Raw genomic sequence first — 24045 nt, 5'->3', positions numbered from 1 at the left:
TATTGCAGCTTACCAATCATTAGATGTGGTGTCTGTATTAACGTTCTTTTTTAGGCTTTTTCCTTTTAGTTTTTTTTTTTCCATTATATCTTTTATTAAATTTTCTTTAAAAAAAAAACTTACAAAACCATCATAAATCTTTTTACATCATTCATTTAAAAATGTATCCCCATACCCACCCCAACACACCCCTGTCCAGTCTCATCTTATCCTCTCTTTCCCCTCTTACTAATCTAGTCATATATATAGATCTCTTTAACCATTTAAATTCTCTGGTACTACTATCAGGGGACCTTTCATTTTTAAGTATTTTTATGAAGTTCTAAACTCATACCATTTACCCCAAATCTTTCTAAACTTTTCCATTTCATTTTTCTCTATATAACAAACTTCCTCCATCCTACTAACATATTCTACTCTGTCTATCCAATCCCTCATTATCGGTGGATCCTGGGCCTTCCAAAACCTAGGAGGTTCTCCTTTAGTTTTCACCTGATGATTTGCCCAGTAAATGCCCAGTATTGGAGTGCCACCACTCTGGATGAATGAGCACATGGGGCACAGCAGACAGCAGCATTGTCAGTGTGGGGAGGATGGTAGTTTTAATTGTACTAGCAGATTTAAATACATTTAAAAATTGAAGCCAAGCTCCTGCTCACAGGTTATAATCAGTTACAGCAGTTTTTGGGATAAAGGTTTTACATAAATAAAAGCTGATCATTGTAAGCACCCCTGTCAGAAGTAAATGGTTTGTCTCATCCCTGTAAAATGGTACAACTGGAAGAGAGCTTGTCCTGTTGAAAAACAAGAGACTTACTGGCTAGATCACCAGATGAAAATAAAGCCTATAAAAGAAAACAAATGCAGCCATCACATCTATGAATTGGTAAGCTGCAGTATATTAAATGCTTGCTTTTGCTTTTATTACTGCTTTAAAGTAGAATTTCAGCCAAAAGATGTTTTTTTTAGATAGGTAGATTGAGCCAGATAGAATGACCATGATTAAATCTGCTTGGTTTTTATTGCTGTTTTTCAGCTGGGGAGAAATTTCTAACTGGATCATAATGATAGAAAGTGAAGGGAATCTTTCTAACAAAAATGACAGACAGCAGTAAGAATCTGTTGGAGGCGCTAACACTTTCTCGCTTTTACCATAACCATAAAAAAAGACTTGGCTGGAGTTCTACTTTAAACTTCGCTAATCTTGACTTACGTATGGGTACAGGTGAATCAGAACTGTAGCACAGCATACTTGCACACTATGGAAGACTTGCTTCTGGGTTTGGCCCCCTGCAGCACTGGCAGCTTTGCAATCGCTGTCACTGCTCTCCTTTCACTGCTGTCAATCTCTGCTTCTTCTGGGTCCGGATTCTTTTCTGTTTAGTAATTTTGGCAACCACTGATGATGTAACTCCAGTGCATGCTTTAGCCACTTTTTCCCAAGTACATTTATAAATGTCCTGGTTGTCAAGGGGTCAAAAGAAGCTCATGGCTGCATCAACTGTGAGCCTATTACCGTTTTATTCAGCTAATTCTTGCCTGTAGAGCTCCCCATTCACTTTTGTGGGACTCGTGATGGTAGCAATTAACCTAATGTGGTTCAGCTGGAACTGGCCAAATTACAATCCCTCCATGGGCAGGCTGGTTGTATTGAAGTCAATCTGTTGGTCAACTTCAGTACAACCAGCCTGTTTTTTGTTGGTATTGACGCAAGCAGTGATCATTGCATTTTGACACCAAGTAAATCTCCCACTCTCAGACATTAATTAATTAATGCCCCATCAACACTGACACTGATGGGGCAATTAAGCTATTTTCTTTCCTTTAACCCCTTGTTGAAGGAAATAAAATTGCGTAGTCTATGGCCAGCCTAAATCTTCACTAAACTTGAACTAATAAATGCTAATTTGGTAAGTAAGTTGCTGTAGATAACACATTGTTTTTTTTCCAGTTTGTTTATATGAAAGACCTGTGCTATGTCCTGTTTATATCTGCATTGGTATAATCATACAGCCCCAATACAATAACTAACTTACATGTTTCTAGCTCTCCCCACTTCAGAAACTGAGCCAAATTTGGTATAGTAATATTGTTTTTAGTGACATATCCAGCTTTTCTATGATATTGCACTATTTACAGTAGCACTGGTAATGACTAGTGTATTTGTCCTTTTCATCCAGGCTCTCAGATCAGGGACAGATGGAGAACTTTACAGTGGCCTCCTGTGTACTTTAAGTCTGGAATCTTTCAGTTCTTTGTTAAGTACTGTAGGAGCTCAGACAAATGATCTCACTTCTTCAAAAGCAATTAGAAGTTGTCAGTAGCCCTGACGCCTTGTTGAAAGAGCTATTTGTTATGTAGTAATGCCTACATTTTTACGTGAAGACTCAGAGCATCTGTTAAGGGTAACAAAGTATTGTAGTTCTTTACACCATGTTAGCACTCTGTCAGCCAATTTGACCGGACTTAAAACTGGGGCATTTAGATTATTCTTGTTAATGTCTTCTTTGTTTTCTTTACTAGGAAATCTTTTTGAACACTAGCCATTTACCTACCTTTAGCTCCCCTGCTATTGAAAGCCACATTCATCGGATTCCTGGACTTTCTCAGAAATTCATATATATGAATGATGATGTTATGTTTGGTACATATGTGTGGCCTGATGATTTTTATAGTCATTCAAAGGGTCAGAAGGTAAGCATAAACTTATAAACACGATTATACAACAACACAGTTCATCTGTCTATGTGCAGGGTCTCGACAAAGTGTCTGGCTCCAAGCAAAGTGAGAAATTACATAGTAGGTTGATTCTTGCCCTATCCTGATATGAACATATATCTAGACATATCCATTAGGTCTTATTGGACAATTGGAGTGCATTTGTGTGTACATAGGCAAGATGGATTCTTCATGCCATTCCTTTTTCTATTACAGCTGACAGTGACTTTTCATAGAGGCTGTTGTAAGCTCCTTATTGCTATCTCTCTGCTTTCACAGCTCTTTAAATAACAACTGTAAAAACTCCGCCTGGAATAACAATATATCTCGTAAAGTGGATTCCTACACTGATATTTTTTATAGCTGTGATCTAGGGATTGCTAGAGAGCTTTAACACAAGAAAGGGAGCAATAAAGAGGTTACAACAACCCATCTGCACAAGTACAATTATATGGGAAGTTTTAAGGAATAGCAGTCGCTTTAACTACTGGGTCTGGCTAAAAAAAGACAATAGTCCATCCAGTTCTACCATTAAAAAAAAAAAAGAAAAGTTATAAACCTATACCCACAGTTGATCCAGAGGAAGGCAAAAAACCCAGCAAAGCATGATCCAATTTGCTCCTGCAGGGAAAAATATTCCTTCCTGATCCCCTGAGAGGCAATCGTATATTCCCTGGATCAACTTTACCTATAAATAAGATCCAGTTATATTCTATGTATCCAATAAAGAATCCAGGCCTTTTTTAAAGCAATCGACTGAGCTGGCCAGAACCATCTCCTGAGGGAGTCTATTCCACATTGTCACAGCTCTCACTGTGAAGAAACCTTTCCGTGTTTGGAGATTAAATCTCTTTTCCTAAAAGAGTGCTCCCTTGTCCTCTGTGATGACCTCAGAGTGAATAACTCTACACCGAGTTCACTATATGAACCACTGATGTATTTATACATGTTGATCATATCCCCCTTAATCTCCTCTTCTCAAGAGAGAATAAATTCTGTTCCTTTAATCTTTCCTCATAGCTGAGCTCCTCCATGCCTCTTATCAGTTTAGTTGCCCTTCTCTGTACTTTCTCCAGTTCCCCAATGTTCTTTTTGTGAATTGGTGCCCAAAACTGAACTGCATATACTGGTGTACCAGCCTGTATACACCTCATTTTTAATGCTGTTTGACTGACATTTACTCAGACATGTAACACTGTATCCAAATGACTTTTATATTATTTTTTGGGGCAAATAAAGCTTTCTTCTGGTGTTTTTTGGGCTCCATGCACACTATAATTTTCTTAAGCTCATAAAATGCTGATAATAGCTTTTTTAATAGCATTTTAGAAGCATGGTGTTTTGTAGGGCAGAGCCAGTGACATTGCGCTATCAAGGAAGTAAGGCAAGCACCAGGACTAGCAGTCCAGTTGACTCTGTGCATTGCGCCTGTGATCTGAACCATCTAATGACAGCTTAGAATACAGTCATTCATGGGTGCATTTTCCTTCTGTGTGTATTTTCTGAAGTAGAGTTTATAAACTGAAATCCAGAAGTAAGTGTCCAGTACTCTGCCATTTTAACCACTTCAAGTCCGGACACTTTTACCCCCTTCCTGTCCAGGCCCATTTTCAGCTTTCAGTGCTATCACACTTTGATAGCACAATTGCAGGGTCATGCAACATATGAATTTTTTAGCATTTTTTTGAGACAGTTAAAGCTTTATTTTGGTGGTATTTATTCACCGCTGGGAATTTTATTTTTTTTTTGCTATGTAAATGAAAAAGTCCAAAAATTTTGAAAAAAATGTTTTTCTTATAAAATTTTGCAACTAAATAATATTTCATCATCAATCCTGGCCACAATTTATTCCGTTATCTTTTTAGTAAAAAAAAAAAATAACCCAAATGAGTTTATAACCAAAAATTATAATTTTTAAACTTTTTTTTTACATTTTTATTTTATTTTTTTATGTTATTTATGTTTTTTTTTACATACTGTCACCCTAGCAGTACAGTGTCACCATGGTAACACTGTACTACTTGTGGGGGGGTGATGAAGATTATTTTTTTTTTTTTTTTTTTACACTGATTGCTTTTACACCCATAAAGGCTGTAAAAGCAATCATTTCTCCTTCTCTCTAGCTGCATTCTTGTCACATGGTACAAGGCTGTTGTGAATAGCCTTGTACCATGTGACCTCTGTGATCATTCACAGATTTCAGACGTAGTAAGCAATGATGTCAGAAGTGACATCTTGCTTACTACTCTGCATGTGATCACTGATTGGCCAATCAGTGATCACATGATCGGGACCTCGCACAGAGGTCCCGTACGACGATCAGTGTTCAACAGGACACAGCGGGCACCGGATCGTGGTGCTGTGTGCTCCCAGGGAGCGCGCACAAGCAGGGGGTGGGAAGGCCGTTTATAAACGGCCACACGACCCTGCACTGCCACTGTCCAGCCATTTATATACAACGGCCAGACGGGAGGTGGTTAAATAGTGCAGCAGTAGGGACGTGGTTAAGGTAAAACTCTTGTCAAAATGTTCAATGAATATTTAAATGAAAATCATATTACTTATATCTGATTTTTGTTTTTAAAAACATGAATTGGAACAAAAAAAAAATTCTTCATAAAATGTATAGCAGGTATCAGGAAATGAAATTTAGACATTCTTTTTTTTTTTTGGTTCCTTACAAAAAGTTACAAATGCAAATTTATTTACTATTGGTTTTTTCAAATCTTCTTCCACTTCCTGAAAGGACGCTGCTTCCAGATGCCATGAAAGATTTGTAATATGTTGAATAAATACACTATAAAAGTAAACATAGCCTGAAAGTTGGTAAGATTTCTGGGGCTTTGTGATTTTTAATAGTTGGGAAATACAACTTATACAACAAAAATGACTGTAAATTGAACAAATATCGAGTAATACATTTGTGTTTTAACACAAAGGTTTATTTGACGTGGCCTGTTCCTAACTGTGCAGAGGGATGTCCAGGATCTTGGATTAAAGATGGTTATTGTGACAAAGCTTGCAATAACTCTGCATGTGACTGGGATGGAGGTGACTGCCTTGGTAAGATGTACACAGTGCCTACTTTGTTAAATCTTTTCCACAGATTTTACAGTAGAATGAAATAAATGTGATGTTTGTTTCCTCCTTGAAATACATTTGTCAATAAATATATATTATAAACATTTTGTCATAAACTATTGCAGATAAAGAGTGTGTTTGAAAACCTCACAGAAATTCATATTTCTTTTTCGTTCATTGAGGGACACAGGATTAAGAGACATTTGGTATATACTGCTGCACAGGAGGATTGTGGCAAACACCCAGAAAAAAAACAGTGATTGGCCTAGTATAAGCCCTTCCACTCGCAGCATGTCACAGGATGGATTTGTTTTCTCTACTGATACAGATTTAACTGTTTTAGTAGGTTTTTTTTTTTTCTTTTTTTCTAAATATTTTTTTTTAATCAAGACTTTACCTTCAAGCTGGATGATCTGGTCTCTTATATGGCTGTCTGGATTGGTATATCCTCACAATGGCTTTGGAGGCTGTACCCGGACCCTTCTGGACTGGGTGAATGCAGATCATGGCACAGACTCTGGTGTGACCCAGTCTCTGAAGATTTATGAGTAGGCCATGTGGGCATTTGGTTCGTGAGTACCTAAGGTCTTTACCGGGTTTACTCAGCTAAGTTGTTTTCCCTTGTGGTGCAATTTCAGCACAGTTATGCAGGATTTTATGGGACAAATTGCATTGGTAATTGCTGCTTCTGACCACAGAGAAATAAGAACATCATAATGCATCCCCCCTGCAGAGGCTCTATTTGATAAAAAGGCTCAAAAATCCTTGCAGGATGAAGTTTTCCATGAGAAGTCCCAGGCAGCTGCCATAACTTCCAGGCTTAGAGAGACTATTTTGGTTCTTGTTGGTGAGTGCCAATTTAAAGATGGATATACAGTCTGTAGTTTCTTTTAATGCTGCTATTAGTCTATGGTTTTCTGAGTGACCCTAGTACCACTACTTTTACTATGCCTGTGCTATATGCTGAAGTTCTGTACACTGACAAGTAAACTTCTGATACACGTTTCACCTAGATTTGCACAGATCCTGACTGAAAATGTGGCATGGACTGGTCATACCTTAAGAAGGTTCGGTTCACTCTTCACATTCACAAGTCTGCATTGGAGCTGACTTATCGCTTAGCATATCTGGGTCTGATCCTAGATGCAGCTCAAGTTTTTCTTCCCTAGGACAAACTTAAAATTCTCTGCTGACAGATTTGTACACTTCACTCCAAGAGTCAATTGACTCTTCACTTCTATATGAGAGTCATGGGACTGCTAGTAGCCTCTTTTTAAGGCAGTTACGTTTTCCCAGTTTCCCTCCACACCCTGCCAGCTCAATGTTCTGCCAAATCAGTTCAGTCTCGTTCTTTCCAGTCTCTTAAAAGTTCATCACAGTAGACACAAGCCAGGAGAGGAGTCCTAGACACTCTGACTTTACAGGAAACTTTGACACTGGAGGAATCCTGACTCTCCCATTCAGTTTTATGGAGCTTTGAGACATTTGGTTGCCTCCACAACACTGGAGATCTTTACTGGTAGGATCTGGTTGGAGAGTGCGTGGACCAAATAGAATAGGCCATACACCCAAAAGCGTTCCAGAACCTGTGTCACAGGGATGTCAAATGGGAACCTCCTGATCCAGCTTCAACAACAAACTGGACAGGTTTGTCTCCAGTTGCAGATATCCTCTGGTGGAAGCAGTGGATGCTCTGGTGGCTCTGTGGAATCAGTACAACCTAATCTACACTTTTTCTGCCTAGAAACCCCTTCCTCATTGACTCTGTGGGATCGAGGTGGAGGGCATTTTGGTGATCCCTGTAGCTCTAGACTGTCCCAGGCAGATGTGGTATTCCAAACTGATCAGTCTTCTGGCAGACACTTTATGGGCTATTTCTAAAAGACTGGATCTTCTGTCCTTAGGACCAGCTTACCATCCTGCTTAACAGTTGCTGGCTTTAACAGCCTGTTTGTTGATGCTCAGGTCTTAAGGAAGGGGGTGGGGGGCCTTTCCAGCTTGGTAATTTACGCAGTGTTAAAAGCCAGGAATTTCACTTCCTGAAGATCTGCCGTCATACTTTGCTTAGTGTGAGGGAAGAAACTTGCATCCTAGAAAATACTCTGTGGGATTAATTCTGATATTTATAAATCAAGCCTAGTTAAAAAAAATTAGCCTTAAATACTATTACTGGTCAGATCTCACGTGGTGTCCCCGTTGGATTTAAATTAGGCTGCTTAGGCATTTCAAAACCACCTTTTGAACCAATCAGGCATATTCCCCTTTGCATGCTTGTATTCCTTGTTGCCTTCACCTCTGCAAGGCTTGTGCCTGGAGTGGCAGCTTTGTCCTGTAAAGAATGTTTACTGGTCTTACACAAGGACAGAGTGTTGTTAAAGTGGTAGTAAGCTGCAGCTTAAAAAAAAACAAAAAAAAAAAAACAGATCCCCTGCAAGGCAATTGCATAATGTGCTAGTATGCATGACATACTAGCAGATTATGAAATCCTAACCAAGCCGTCCAGTGGCACGCTGTCACCACTGACAGAGATTCCATCTTCCCCCGGTCTTCTTTCTGGGTTTCCGAGCTCTGGCCTTCTGACTGGCTGAGTGGTGATGACGTTACTGCCGCACATGGGCACAGGAGTCACGGGCCATGCTACAGTGCTCTGAAGGAACGGCAAGGGTATGCCATTCCTTTAGAGCGCATGCACCAGCTGTCAAAAAGAGTGACTATCTCCTAAACAGTGCACGTTTAGAGATATCCATTTTACCTACAGCTAAGCTTTATTATAAGCTTACCTGTAGATAAAAATCACAAAGCGAACTTTACTACCACTTTAAGGCCAGCATCTTTTCCAAGGTGGTTTTAGCCTTTCACCTTAACTGGACAGTGTGCTTCCTTCTGTCTGTCTGGCCCCAGTACATCAAAAAGAGATTTCCTTTCATTGTCTGGATGTAGTTCGAGCAATACATTTCTACTGTTGTGCAACCACTACCTCCATTAGAAAGAAGACACACTCTTCGTCATTCCTGATTTTCCCTGTAAAGGGGAACCAGCTTCTTGTTCCATCATTTCTTGGAATCTCATTTAAATGTTTGGTCTTAAGGATGGGTTTCCACCCTCTCCTGTCAAGACTTACTATTAATGGTTTTTTGGCATCGGGCAGCTGTTTCTCAGATTTTCAAGGCTGCCCCCTGGTCTTTTGCTCTCTAAGTTTTTACAGGCAGATGTTCGGGCCTCTGCTGTTGACATTTTTGGCATAAGGTCCTTTGGGTGGCTCTATGCGCTGCAGGCAGTTCCTAGTTTATTTATATTTGAGCCTTTGTTAGCATTTTTTGCTGTGTTGCCTACCCCTCAGTTGTTCTGCTTTTCGACTTCTTAAATGTCCCTGAATCCTGTAACTCTAAATGAACCAAAAGAAAACAGTACTCACTGTAAATTCCTTTTTACCAAGTTCATTGTGGGGAATGGGTCCCACACCTCTGTATTTATGGCCTTATGCTCAGCACTGTTTTCTTACAGTGCCCAAATGCTCTTGTAGGTGGTGGTGTCTCTAAATTCTGTGTCCCTAAATTAATCCAAAGAAAAATATTTTACATTGAGTACAAAAATCCTGTTTCCCTGTGATACATGCGAGATATGGAATGATTTAAAGTATATCTAAAGGCAACGCTTTTTTTTTTTTTTTTTTTTTTTTTTTTTTTTTAGTTTTGGGTAGAGTGCAGGAGGATTAGAACTCCTGTCAGTTTCTTCTGCTGTCTGTGCCCCTGTAAAAGGGATTCTTCATCTCTGGTTTTTCCTGTTTCCCATTATCATTGAAAGTGAAAGTAAAAGAAAATACCCAAATTTTTAGTTTTTGGTAGACACCAGAACAGTCTTAGAGGGGCAATTTTCAATGGAAACACTGGTTTTGGTGACTCTGGTGACAACCCAGGATTCCCGCACTTTGGAACGATTTCCTGTTTTGACAGAAAGTGAAGGGAAATCTCCCCAATGGGACACAGATGGCTAAAAACGTACAGGAGCTATAACCCGTCTTTATTCTATCCGAAGTGGAAAAAAAGTTTTTTTGCCTTTAGTAATACTTTAACAGAAAATTGTGCCTTGATAATTTGTGGCAGACATCAGTTGTGATATTTTGATGATGCGAGTAAGCAATTTTGTATCCCAGCTTGTCATGTCTATTCATACAAATTATTGTTTGTTTTAGGATTTGTTAAAGAATTGTTTTGTTTTTCCACTCCTATAGGTAACACAGCAGCTGGTCGTTTTGCACCAGCCCTTGCTGGGGGAAGTCATCTCAATGGACAAGCCTGGCAGCCTGGAGTGGGAATAGGTGGCGTTTCTTACTGTAATCAAGGCTGTGCTAATTCATGGCTTGCTGACAAGTTCTGTGACCAAGCCTGCAATGTTCTTAACTGTGGATTTGATGCTGGCGATTGTGGACAAGGTGAAGTAAATGAAAGTGTTTTTGCAGTTTCAGGAATTCTTAGGAAACACTAACCCTACCGTGGTATGTGTTACAAAGCATATAGAAACATTCCATAAGGCAGTGAAAAGTCTAAGAATCCAGAGTAATCAGATATTTAATCCTTGAAAGATCAAGTAAGAGAACATGTGATCATTTGCTATGGGTTACCCTCCTAGACTGCATTGTTAATATTTATTCAATATTCAGTAAGCTTAGGTGTGTTAAAATGTGTCTCTAGGCTAGCAAACACTTCACCCCATTGTGCACACTAGTCCACATTTTCACTTCTGAGCATGAAAGCACTAGGGTCTGCTCACCAATATTTACACTGTAGCAGCAAACAAATCTAAAGCTCAACTCTTGGTTATTAGCAAACCCCCTTCTAACCCCCTCTAACTAATCAGTGCTATAAAAAATAAAACCTATCCAAATGCCATTTACCTGAGGCCACAGTCACATGATAATCCTTCTCTCCTCTTCTGCTTACTTCCTGGGGACCATCTTCAGGTGTCCACATCAATGCTTGCATGATGTGGATATCACCTGTTGGTGGAGGTTACACCTCCAGCAGTTGGGTCCTCTGTCTTTGCCTCCAGAGACAGAAGAATTAACAGGGGTGGTGAGGAAATGCTGTGTACAAGAAGGTAACAAGCAGGAAAAAAATGTCCTGTCCCCAGGGAAGGAAATTAGCTTTGCTCATAGAGGATACTGTGATTTTGAACCATTACATTGCAGGATGGCCTGCATGGAGTTGTTTGCCTGGAGTTGGGCTTTGAATAAAATCCTGTAGTGAAGAAGTGTCTTGTACTGTCGCTGTTCACAAGTCCAATGGCTTCAGTACTTTTTAAGTCACTGACTCAGATCAAATATGTAGATTAGTTCTGAGTTCTGACGTCATCTTGGTTTTTCTGTTTGGCATTCTTGTTCCATGTCATTGGGCCAATACTACTCACATCTAGTTTGCTTATTATAATTCCTCAGACACAATGAAAATAGAAGTGTGAGATATATCAGTACTTACCTTTAACTTTTGGATATTTAAATTGTTTCCCTTCTCTAGCATATCATTCTCAAGGCATACAGTGGTATTAGTTATATAGTTTCATATGTCCTTCTTTATTGATACAAGACAACATATTTGTCTTATGAACTGTTTTTGTGTGGACCTTATAATTGTTAAGACAACATACTGAAGGTAAGAGAAATTTTTAGGCAGAGCCACTGATTGGTCACTTGCACCTGATTCATTTTAAAAGGGATCACATGACCAATTCTACATCATAGAGTATGTTGCCTATGCCTAAGGAAGAATTGCTTGCAGTATTTGCAAGTGCTTTGAACATTTCTGATATGTTCCCTGATGGAATGGCTGATAAGGTAATTTTAATAGCATTAGAAACCTGGTGGTTTGAAACTTTTCATATGTTCTAGCTATCCCCAATAGTTATTACACCTCTAACAGTAGTTGCCCTTCTGGGGAAGATTTCATCTTACTACCTGTATCAGAGACAAAAACAGGAAGTGTGGGAAAATCCTATCTCTGACCTGTCACTTCAATAAGTGCCTCCATTGGCACATTTACCCTCTGCTCCAGGTAATCTTGACCTTAACACTAAGCTGCCAATCTTGGATCTCAGAGACTCCAACCATGAAAGCTGGTGGACATTTTGCCTTGGGATTCAGGGCTCCCAGTGTGCTTAGTAGGAAAGAAAAGCTGATGCAGTTATATAGGTGTGTTGCTATTGTTTGCACTTGCGTCTTTGTTATTAATCCTATATTGCTATACTTTCATTTTATTTATAGTATTAAAGTACATTTTAATCATTTGATTGTACAAAACCTTTATTCCTAATACCGATAAAGTGAACCTATGTATTTAATTTGCAGATCACTTTGGAGAGTTATACAAGATAAACTTGCTGCAAAACCAGACCCATTATGTTGTTCCAAAAGCGGAAAGTTTGCCCTACTTTAGCTTTGCTGACATGGCTAAGAAAGCAGTTGAGGGCAGCTATAGTGAAAACCCAATTATTCGCCATGCTTCTATTGCTAATAAATGGAAAACTGTTCATCTGATCATGTATCCAGGAATGAATGCTACTGTAGTTAATTTTAACCTAACCTTTCATGATCAGAATGACAAAGAGTTTAAAATGCAGATATTCATAGATGTCGACACAAACGAAGAGCAAAAACATAATATTACACCATCTTTACAAGGAAAGAGGGATATAATGAGCACAACGCCTACCCCAGAAGCAGAAATGCTGTTTGAGGACATTCCTGAAGAAGACAGGTTCCCAAAGCTCAAGAAAGAGAGGCCAGCTGAGAAACAAGATCAAGAAATCCATATACCACATACGAATGTATCTGCTCTTCCAAACAGTATACGGCTGGCCCTACATGATCTTGACTTGAAGCTTAGCAAAGGTGACATCACAATGAAAGGGTACAACATGTCAAAAGTAGCTTTGCTTAAACATTTTAGCAGCATCAAGCCACAAACAGAGCAAGCTTTAAATTTGACGAAACAGGGGATCAATTTAGCACACATATCCAAAATCAAAATGGTACCTGAAAATATGGCTGATTCCAAGAAAACTACCTTTAAATCAAGAGAACTAGGGCATGAAAATGAGAAATCTGTCATGAAAAAGGATTCCCAGCTTAGGTTCAGTGCACTGGGCTTCAAGGTTTCCAGATTGCCTGGAGATGTAAACAACAAAGAATTTGAAATATCTAAGGAAGATACCTTTGTACAAGGAAGAAAACTCCAGAGCTATCAGCCGCTGTATGAAGGATTCTTACCATGGGAAAGAAGAAAATATTTTAAGGACCTCTTGGATGTAAGTAATAATTTCTGGGCATAGTCATGATTAGCTATGATATTTGAAATATACTGCCAATTTTTACTCAGGATTTTATAGTGGGATGTGCTTTGTTCACTTTTCATGTCTGAGGTTTACAACCACTTTAATGCTATGGACATAAAGCAAATGGACCTACAGAACTGTTTCCAGATGGCGAGGTCAGTATGCCATACATTGGATGTATTCCTTTGCTGCTGGTAGCTCATGGTCAATTCAGTGACCATGAACGTACAGCAGAAATGTTTAGACTCTGCTAATTAAAAGAATAGCTATGATTAGAGGCTGACAAGACACTTATTGCAGCTATTTACCTAAAATGTGACTCTCACTGCCACCATGCTCCCCCAGCCAACCCCCCACAGCTCTATCATCTCCCTGCTCCCTCTCTAAATCCTTTAAATGCCCCCTGCCTCTCTTATTTCTCCCCTACTTCTGCTCTAATTCCCCCCCCCCCCCCTACAGAGAATATATACTCAGAACCCTACAGACTCTGATACCCTACCCTGATAGCTCACCAAAGCCCCCCTACCCCCAACAGGGCTGTAAAAAAAATAAAATTGTAAAAAAAAAAAAATTAAAAAACTTACTTAAGGGGTTGTTCACACAGGCACTCTGACCTATGTAGCATAAGTGCGCTGTTTGTTTATGCGGCTGGAGACGCTTGGAGATGCATGCAGGAAACCTATGTTGCTCTGTAGGGATGCAGCAGCTGTACAAACACAGCTTCAGGTCCTAATTTAGCAGGCCTATAAACATTCAGGGGTTCACACATGCATGCCTGTCAAATTGGCAGCTGTATGAATACACTGCAGCTGTGTTTGTACAGCTGAAGCATCCCCATAGTGGAACATAGGCTGTCTGCATGCATCTTCATTGCAGCAACACGCTAAGGGCCCATTTACATCAGTGGCTATGTGTTATGGTGCATATAACCCGCGTGCGTTGATATGTGTTGTATACAACCACTGCAGCCCTTTTTTACAGTGCACTGCAATACTTGGTTTTGTTTTGTTTTTTCTATTCTCTTTTAAATGACTTTCCCTCAACTCTACTTGTGTGAGTACATTGCGGCAAGTTGCCACACATTGTAACACAGTGCATTGTAGTAAAATAAATGCCTGCATCAACTTATCATCATGTACACCAATGCAGCGCACACGTGGCACTGCGATTGGGCAGTAGCAGCATGCATAGCCAACCTTCAGATTGCTTATTTGCAGTTTTGCGTACCTTTTTTCACCCTTTTTAGAAAAAGGCACAATCTAAAATTTAGAATTATTTATTTATCAACTCAGTAAGTTTTAGTTTTTAGAGTTAGTAGAAATTTAACAGGGATTTTGTAAGTTATGTTGTGCTTGTGTCTACTAATAAAGATTTTAGTGTTTTTTTTTTTAGCAAAAATATAGTTTTACATAAACATTTGCACAACTATTGCAGGACCTACAACATCAGTGACACCATCTTTTTATCCTATCAGTCCTATGCTTTCAGATAATATGTGGTTTGAGGGAATCTTTTACAAACTCTGAAAGCTGTAAGTGAAAAATGATAAAATCCAGATTTATAGAGTAATTTGCTTACTTACAGTTTTGCGTACCTTTTGATTTTCGGCAAAAAAAGCACAATTTAAAATGTACTAATATATACTCAATACAGTTTTTGCTTTTAAATTGAGTAAGAAATTAAGCAGGAATTTTGTAATTTATATTGTCTATCTGCTAATAATGATTTTATTGTATATTTAGCGAAAATATAATTCTGATAAACATTTGCTCAACTGTCGGGCACCTAAAAAACAGTAGCGCCTTCTTTCTATTTTACCAGACCTTTGCATTTAGAAGATGTGTCATATGGGGGTCTTTTACAAACTGTGAAAGTGGGGAAAAAATTGCAAAATTTGTGTGGCCATCTAAGTGTAAATGTGGAGTGCAGGGCCTGGCAGAGAGATGGTTAAGGCACACTGTGGTCCACAAAATCACGATAGCTATCATGCATAGTTAAAGAGGAAAGAACTTTGGAAGCTGTGCCCAAAAGAAAAACAGAGGGCAAAAGACTTATCATGAGTATTGCACTGTGTCTCTGTGTGGAGACAGTCATCTTTGTAGAGGCAGGGTTTATCTTTCTTATGTCAAAACCTTAAGCAAAGAAAACATTGAGCAGACTAGTAGTGACTTTGAAGCTTTGAGGCTATAGGTACAGGGGTGCCCAGGCACACTAGCATACCAGGAAGTGCACTGCTATTTTGAGGAATTCAAAAAAGGTACTTTTTCAGGGCCCTGCTTAGGCACAATTACATTTCCAAATGTTCCCTGCAACACACGAACTTTTTAATTTCAGGTCCACTTTAATAGACTCACTGCAGAGTTATCTGTGAAACTTTCTGAAAGTCAGACACCGTGTAGAGACTTTTCAGAAAATATAGTGTGTGAGTGTGTGTGTTCTCACAGAAGTGAGTACACCCCTTACATTTTTGTAAATACTTTTGTTCCCTCAAAATAACTCAACACACAGCCATTAATGTCTAAACCGCTGGCAACAAAAGTGAGTGCACCCCTAAGTGAAAATGTCTACATTATTATTATTATTATTATACAGTATTTATAAAGCGCCAATAGTTCGCTCAGCGCTGTACATTACAAAGGGGGACAGAACATGTGACAGAACAATACCAATACAATGCAAAACATGAGGGGATCGAGGGCCCTGCTCTTTCGAGCTTACAATCTAGGAGTTACATTGGGCCCTATTAGCCATTTTCCCTCCCTGGTGTCATGTGACTCCTTAGTGTTACAAGGTCTCAGGTGTGAATGGGGAGCAGGTGTTAAATTTGGTGTTATCGCTCTCACTTTCTCATACTGGTCACTGGAAGTTCAAAATGGCACCTCATGGGGAAGAACTCTCTGAGGATCTGGAAAAAAGAATTGCTGCTCTACATAAAGATGGCCTAGGCTATAAGAAAATTAACAAGACCCTGAAACTGAGCTGCAGCGCGGTGGCCAAGACCATACAGCTGTTTAACAATACAGGTTCCACTCAGAACAGGCCTCGCCATGGTCGACCAAAGAAGTTGAATGCACATGCTCAGTGTCATATCCAGAGGTTGTCTTTGGGAAATAGACGTATGAGTGCTGCCAGCATTGCTGTAGAGGTTGAAGAGGTGGGGGGTCAGCCTGTCAGTGCTCAGACTATACGCCGCACACTGCATCAAATTGGTCTTCATGGCTGTCATCCCAGAAGGAAGCCTTTTCTAAAGATGATGCACTAGAAAGCCCACAGACAGTTTGCTGAAGACAAGCAGACTAAGGACATGGATTACTGGAACCATGTCCTGTGGTCTGATGAGACCAAGATAAACTTATTTGGTTCAGATGGTGTCAAGTGTGTGTGACAGCAACCAGGTGAGGAGTACAAAGACAAGTGTATCTTGCCTACAGTCAAGCATGGTGGTGGGAGTGTCATGGTCTGAGGGTGCATGAGTGTGAATGCCAACATGACATACTGAAGCAGAGCATGATCCCCTCCCTTTGGAGACTGGGCCACAGGGCAGTATTCCAACATAACGACCCCAAACACACCTCCAAGATGATTACTGCCTTGCTAAAGAAGCTGAGGGCAAAGGTGATGGACTGGCCAAGCATGTCTCCAGACCTAAACCCTATTGAGTATCTGTGGGCATCCTCAAATGGAAGGTGGAGGAGCGCAAGGTCTCTAACATCCACCAGCTCCGGGATATCGTCATGGAGGAGTGAAAGAGGACTCCAGTGGCAACCAGTGAAGCTCTGGTGAACTCCATGCCGAAAAGAGTTAAGGCAGTGCTGGCAAATAATGGTGGCCACACAAAATATTGATACTTTGGGCCCAATTTGGACATTTTCACTTAGGGGTGTACTCCCTTTTGTTGCCAGCGGTTTAGACATTAATGGCTGTGTGTTGAGTTATTTTGAGGGGACAGCACATTTACACTGTTATACAAGCTGTACACTCACTACTTTACATTGTAGCAAAGTGTCATTTCTTCAGTGTTGTCACATGAAAAGATATAATAAAATATTTACAAAAATGTGAGGGGTGTACTCACTTCTGTGAGATACTGTATATATGGCTTTTGTTTCAGCGGGAACGTAGAACGTAGCACTGAATATATGTAATGACATGGGGTGGTGATGTAAGCTGGAGGGCCTATTGATGCTGGCTGCTGGGGAATTTGTTGTTGCTGGCAGGGGTATATTGTTGTTGGGGTGGCTCTATTGTTGCTGGGGGGAGGGTCTGTTGTTGCTGGATGCAGGGGATCTATTTTACTGCTTTTCTTATTATTAAAAAAATTTGTAAAAACTACTTAGCACCACAATGAATGGTTTTTTATTCCCTGTAAGGGGCAATACTGGGAGGTGGGTAGGGGGGTGGAACCAAGGGATGGAGTTCAGAGGTGGGTAGGGGGCAGAGGCAAGGGGTGACTTAGGAGTGGGGAGTACCTGCACCTATTCTCTGAGCAAAAGAGCCATATATATATATATATATATATATATATATATACACACATATATACACATATATATACACAAACACACACACAAGTGCGCACACTATGGTAACTGCACTTTGCAGCTAGTTGTTGCACTTTGTACCAATGTCTTGAATTATCCCATAGGTGATATTGCGTTTAACAGTCTTTCCATACTACCATACGTGACAGCATCTGTGGTTTGGATGTTGTTTTCTTATTTATCCTATCATTTCTCTGCAGTTTTCGCAATGACTGCTAAAATTAATATCCGACTAGAGCTCAAATATATAACAAGTAATAAAAGTTTATAGACATGACTGATCCTCTGGTGAAATTTACTGAGTCCCTGTCTCTACGGTCTTCAGCTAGTTGGTCCTGTAAGGTAACCCAAGTGGTCTTGTGATATATTCTCAGTTAGGCAACCACATAAAACCATCTACTAATCATTTTGTCTTTCAGGAGAAAGATTCTCTACTCGGTGAACTTTCTTATATCACCAATGGCAAGAAAGTTGGAAGGAAACTTCAAGACACATTTGCTGATTCCCTCCGTTATGTGAATAAACTCCTTAATGGTAAATTTGGCTTCACGTCTCGGAAAGTTCCTGCTCACATGCCACACATGATTGACCGTATCGTTATGCAAGAACTTCAGGATTTGTAAGTATACTTGTCACCAGGTGGCTTGCTCAGATGAAGTGCCCCCTCCCCTCTCTTGACAGCTTTTCTTTCCTTTTGAAGTTGTAGCCAACATTCTAAATACTGCAATAATTATGTTACCCATACATCACTATGCTCACACGATAATGTAAAGAAAATTGTTTTGGTGTGTTTTTCTGCACTAGCTATCACTGCAAGCTGCAATATAATAAATCAGACCATGTACTTAAAATAAATATTCAGCGTATATGTATGTAAATATATAGACAGCACAGTGTCTCAGTGGTGAGCATTTCTGCTTTAGAGTACTAGGGAAATTGGTCAGAATCCCAACCATGACACTACCTACATGGGGTTTACATGTTCTCCAAGGGGTGCTCCGGTTTCCTCCCACACTCCAAAGACATGATAGTAGGTTAATTGGCTCCTGTCTAAATTGGTGCTAGTACTGCATACATGTGAGACAGGGACTTTAGACTGTAAGCTCCTTGAGGGACTGATATGAATGTATAATATGTGTTAAGCACTGAGTAAATTGTTGGTGCTATACAAATACCTGTAATAGTTAGATAGATAGTTAGATAGATACTATACATATATAAAAGAATAACTTAAAGGTTTAGCCAAAAGTGTAATATGCCATACATTTGGAAGAAACATGTGCAGTTATGTAAACCTTGTTACAAGGTCTTCTAATAGTGCTTTTAACCAATTTAGCTCTCACACCTAGACACCATCTGTTGTCTAATGTAAATTTGACATTTCTGCCATGGGTCTGTTTATTCGGCACTAACATTGTCATTACTTAAAGTGGAGTTCCACCCAAAAGGGGGAATTCGGCTTTAAAGATTGGCCCCTGCTCCCCATTAAGGATTGGCACCTTTGGGGAACTGGGGGGAAACGGGTACCCGAATTTGACAGGTACCCGCTCCCACTTCCACTGCAATCGCCTAGGCGATCAGAAACGAAAGTTGTCCTCCTACCCTCCCTCCCAAAAGTGTTGTGGGACACGTGACAGGTCCCAGAAGACGACAGGGCCATTCAGGAAGCACAGTGCTACTCGCATGCGCAGTGGGCACCCGGCTGTGAAGCCGCAAGCAGTCACAGCCGGGTGCCCACACTGAACATGCCGGCGCCTGGAATACAGGACGGCAGGTGAAACGGGCTGTAGCAGGGGCAACGCGGGATTGTGGGACAGGTGAGTGGCTGTTTTTTTAAAAGTCAGCAGCTACAGTTTTTGTTACAGAATGAGTGGAACTCCGCTTTAAAGTGGAACTTCACCCTAAAGGGGAAGTCTCAGATTATGCCCTCTTCCTCTTCTTCTTTTGGAGCTTTTTTTGGGGGGGGGGGGGTGTGGGTGTCTAGTTTTCTGGAATTGCCTGGGTGAGGACGACGCGAGAACTCCCAGACAGATAAGTGTCGTATTAAACGTCAGCTGCTACAGTATTTGTACCGGCTGACTTTTATTTATTTTTTTTTTAAACCTGACTGAAGAACCGCTATAAAATAACAAAGTAATGGATATATATATCATTTTTTAAAACAGAAACAGATTTTTTTGGTGATATCGTTTCACAAAAATGGTTTTATTTGTATGCAATCCATAGACAAAAAAGTTACAAAACTATAAAAAAAACACTTTTTTCTATGTTGATCAGTGTTGATTTAAAATAAGTGGTGTTACTGTTGGTAAAAAGTCAAAATTATATTTTATAATTTGTCTCTTTTAATAACTTACCACCCATAGGCCGTGTATATATAAGGCTTTGGTGCAGTGGTGCATCCATGGTCCTGTTTTTTCCTATGGAGATTTTCTTTTATTATTTTTTTTATTATTATACAGTATTTATAAAGCACCAACAGTTCGCTCAGCGCTGTACATTACAATGGGAGACAGAACATGCGACAGTACGATAACAATACAATGTGATACACGAGGGGTTCGAGGGCCCTGCTCCTTCGAGCTTACAATCTAGGAGGGAGGGGATAGTGGTACAGGAGGAAATGGCTGTGGGGGATGGAGTGGTAGGAAGAGTGGAGGAGGTTGGCAATTAGCAGTGGGTGGGGTAGGCTTCCCTGAAGAGGTGGGTTTTCAGGGTGCGCCTAAAGGATAGGAGAGTAGGTGATAGTCTGATGGATTGGGTTAGGGAGTTCCAGAGGATGGGTGACGCCCTGGAGAAGTCCTGGAGGCGGGCATGGGAGGAGGAGACCAGGGAACTAGAGAGAAGGAGGTCTTTTGAGGAGCGGAAAGTGCATGTTGGGTAGTATTTAGATATTAGGTCGGTGATGTAGTTTGGGTCAGTATGATGGACAGCTTTGTACATCAGTGTTAGGATTTTGAATTTGATCCGTTGGGCAATCAGAAGCCAGTGGAGGGATTGGCAGAGGGGGGTGGCGGAAACGGAGCAGTTGGTAAGGTGGATGAGTCTGGCTGCTGTGGCTTCTTTTGCCGTGGCTTCTTTTAGGTAAAAGTACAGACTCTTAATCGCTTTTACAGATGGCGGAGGGGGTTACCCCCCCTCTTGCCATCATCTTTTCCAGTCTCTACCATCCCATTGGGGAGTCCGGTACTAATGTAACCGGTTGGGTTGCAATCCCCTTAAAGAGTAACAGAAGTTCCCACCTCTCTTCTATGATATCAGAAACCAGAAATTATGAGGACATCATCACTTCCGATTTTGGTTTGTTTACAAGCTGTTAACGGCTTACACAGCATCTGATCAAACTGATCAGATGCTTTGGAGGCCAGAGGAGAGAAACCCCAGATCTCTCCAAAAAGAGGACCTGTAACAACCCATGCTATCACAAGGGATGTTGTTCAATATTCCTTCTACTCTAAAAAAAAAAAAAAAAAAAAAAAAAAAAAAAAATATAGCAATGGCCCAGGGAACCTTTTCAATCTTACAAAAAAAAAAAGTGTTATTATCCTTTATTACTAAGAAAATAATTTTGTATTGGTCCCTGTCTAGAATAGTTAACTTGACATTATTGTTATATCAATAATCCTGAGTGCAAACGTACATCTGCATGCTATCGATGACAAACCTAAATTTCCATTCTCTGTTTTCATCTTTGTACATATGTAGTGCTATAAAATGTTACATTAGCTATTTATTGTCAGCAGTCATCTTAAAATACAACATTTTTAAAGGTGTTGGCTTGATTTAGGTATGCATCCCTTTGTTGTCTCATGGGTTGTGATACTATTATCTGTGCAGGTTTCCAGCAGCATTTGACAAGACATCTGCCCATAAAGTGCGTCAGTCGGAAGATATGCAGTTTGCCTTTTCTTTTTTTTACTATCTGATGAGTGCCATCCAGCCACTAAATATCTCACAGATATTCTATGAAGTTGACACTGATAGCACAGGAGTGCTGTCTGACAGGGAGATTCGGACGCTAGCGACAAGAATAAATCATTTGCCACTGAGTTTACAGGTATAACATTAAATATACTGCTATATGAATATGTTGACTCAAAATTTCATATTCTTGATATGTGCCTGCTGTACCCTGTACTTGCATGAAAATGAATCCTGTCATCTTCTTATTGCTCCCTTTGGTTGAAATACGTGGTGTTCCTGACAGTTTCTCTGCTTTCCCATTAAAAACTGAGCACACTAGGCATGAGAGCACAGCATGGTCAGCTGTGCTTAGAAGTCAGTGTGCTTTCATCCAATCAAACTTCTGTTGACACCCCCCCCCCCCCTCCACTGCACAGCCTTTCTCTGGGAACATCTCAGTGTGCTGCTGTTTCTCCTCCTCTAGCTTTTATGCAGATGAGAACAGAGGGTACGTAATCACTTACAAAAAAAGGTAGAAAATGTGTCTATAATGTTTTTTGTATGTATACTCAAATGTTTTGCCTTTCTTTTCTATTTTTAACTGAAGGGGTTGTATTACAAGGTAAGGGTTCACATATAATTTAAAGTATCTACATGATGATAATTTTCACATGTCTGTTTTATGGATTACCCCAACCTACATTTTATTGTACAGCTTAACCAAAATGTCTATAGTGGATAGATGGTGAGCAAATAGATATATACAAATGTGACATATTGTATATGACTAGTGTGACACTTACTCTGTCCACCTTTCAATATGTAGACCATTTGCAAATGCTAAAGACAGCTGACTGTCAGGTGTGAGAATAGTCCACATGACGGGATAGAGAAGTTTCTCACAAGCGGAAAATCCTTCTACAAGTAGAGATTTCAAAACTGTATGCAAACACTCCCCTTACAATATATTGGCAAGTGTCAAGCTTCTGTGGAGTGGTGTGTTTGACAGATGATACATAAATATCAGAAGGCACTCCCTGGATTATAAGGGGGCTCATCTGAAGGATGCTTCAGATGCCTCCATTACTTTCTTAACAATATAACCAAAACAAGAGCCGAGAGAAAATAATGTGCTGCTCTTATTGACTTATTCTGAAAATGCTGATTTTCTGGCTGTCAGTTGACCCATTGCCTTCAGTGCTTTGACTTCACTTGCTGCCTACTTTTTTCAGGTCAGTGATTCAACGTATTTACAAGCAATGCAGCCAGGCAACTAGCATGTTTAGAAGCAGATCAGCAGCCTAGATATTCAAGATGCTTGAGGAGGATGTTTTCAATAAGTGAAAAGTCTGCACATAGTGTACAGTTGTGCTCAAAAGTTTACATACCCTGGCAGAAATTGTGAAATTTTGGCATTGATATTGCAAATATGACTGAACATGCCAAAAAATGCTCTTTTTTTGAAGGATGATGGTCATATGAAGTCATTTAGTATCAAATAGTTGTTTGGCTCCTTTTTAAATCATAATGATAACAGAAATCACCCAAATGGCCATGATCAAAAGTTTACATACCCTGGAATGTTTGGCCTTGGTACAGACACACAAGGTGACACACACGAGTTAAAATGCCAATTAGAGGTTAATGTCCCACATCTGTGGCTTTTTAAATTGCAATTAGTGTCAGTGTATAAATAGTCAATGAGTTTGTTAGCTCTTACGTGAAAGCACTGATTAGGCTAGATACTGAACCATGGGATCAGAAAAGAACTGTCAAACGTCCTGCGTAACAAGGTAATGGAACTTTATAAAGATGGAAAAGGACATAAAAAGATGTCCAAAGCCTTGAATATGCCAATCAGTACTGTTAAATCACCTATTGAGAAGTGGAAAGTTCAGGGATCTCTTGATACCAAGCCAAGTACAGGTAGACCAAGAAAGATTGCAGCCACAACTGCCAGATGAATTGTTCGGGATACAAAGGGAAACCCATAGGTAACCACAAGAAAAATACAGGCCGCTCTGGAAAAAGATGGTGTGGTTGTTTTTAAGGAGTACAATACGGTGATACTTGAACAAAAATGAACTGTTTGGTCAAGGTGCCAGGAAGAAGCTTTTACTGCACCAATGACCATATCAATGCCAAAATTTCACAATTTCTGCCACGGTATGCAAACTTATGAGCACAACTGTATATCCATTTTAAGGGAGAAAATATATTGAAGATGAATAATCCATACTGCCAAGATAGCAGGAAGTTTTGCCAAGAATGACTGATAGACTTTTTGCCTCTGTTATTATGGCCCAACATCTTCTAATTACAGCCTGGTTTATTAGAATGGGGACACTAGTTCTGGTGACTTGGGGGTCCCCAAGGCATTCCCTTAATTTGCAGGGTTTTCCTCGGACATCTTGTTTGACTATTGGACAGGAAGTGAAGAGAAATCTCTGCAAAAAAAGGAAAATATATGACAGGG

General features: G+C 40.0%; 1 protein-coding gene across 2 annotated transcripts in view; it reads left to right on the top strand.

The window, feature by feature from the left end:
* GNPTAB (N-acetylglucosamine-1-phosphate transferase subunits alpha and beta) overlaps positions 1 to 24045 on the top strand; it is a 114252-nt gene that overhangs the window by 75304 nt on the left and 14903 nt on the right. For both annotated transcript variants that reach the window (XM_089651805.1, XM_089651806.1), the window contains 6 exons: positions 2524 to 2694; positions 5658 to 5781; positions 10031 to 10231; positions 12140 to 13098; positions 18086 to 18285; positions 21504 to 21723. In XM_089651805.1, coding sequence (XP_089507931.1) covers positions 2524 to 2694; positions 5658 to 5781; positions 10031 to 10231; positions 12140 to 13098; positions 18086 to 18285; positions 21504 to 21723 — 1875 coding nt within the window. The remainder of the gene's footprint in view (positions 1 to 2523; positions 2695 to 5657; positions 5782 to 10030; positions 10232 to 12139; positions 13099 to 18085; positions 18286 to 21503; positions 21724 to 24045) is intronic.

The sequence above is a fragment of the Staurois parvus genome, unplaced genomic scaffold, assembly GCF_062004578.1.
Source record: "Staurois parvus isolate SC_StPar_1 unplaced genomic scaffold, SC_StPar_1.0 ptg000025l, whole genome shotgun sequence".
NCBI classification, from domain to species: domain Eukaryota; kingdom Metazoa; phylum Chordata; class Amphibia; order Anura; family Ranidae; genus Staurois; species Staurois parvus.
This window is presented reverse-complemented; position numbering and strand designations above follow the sequence as displayed.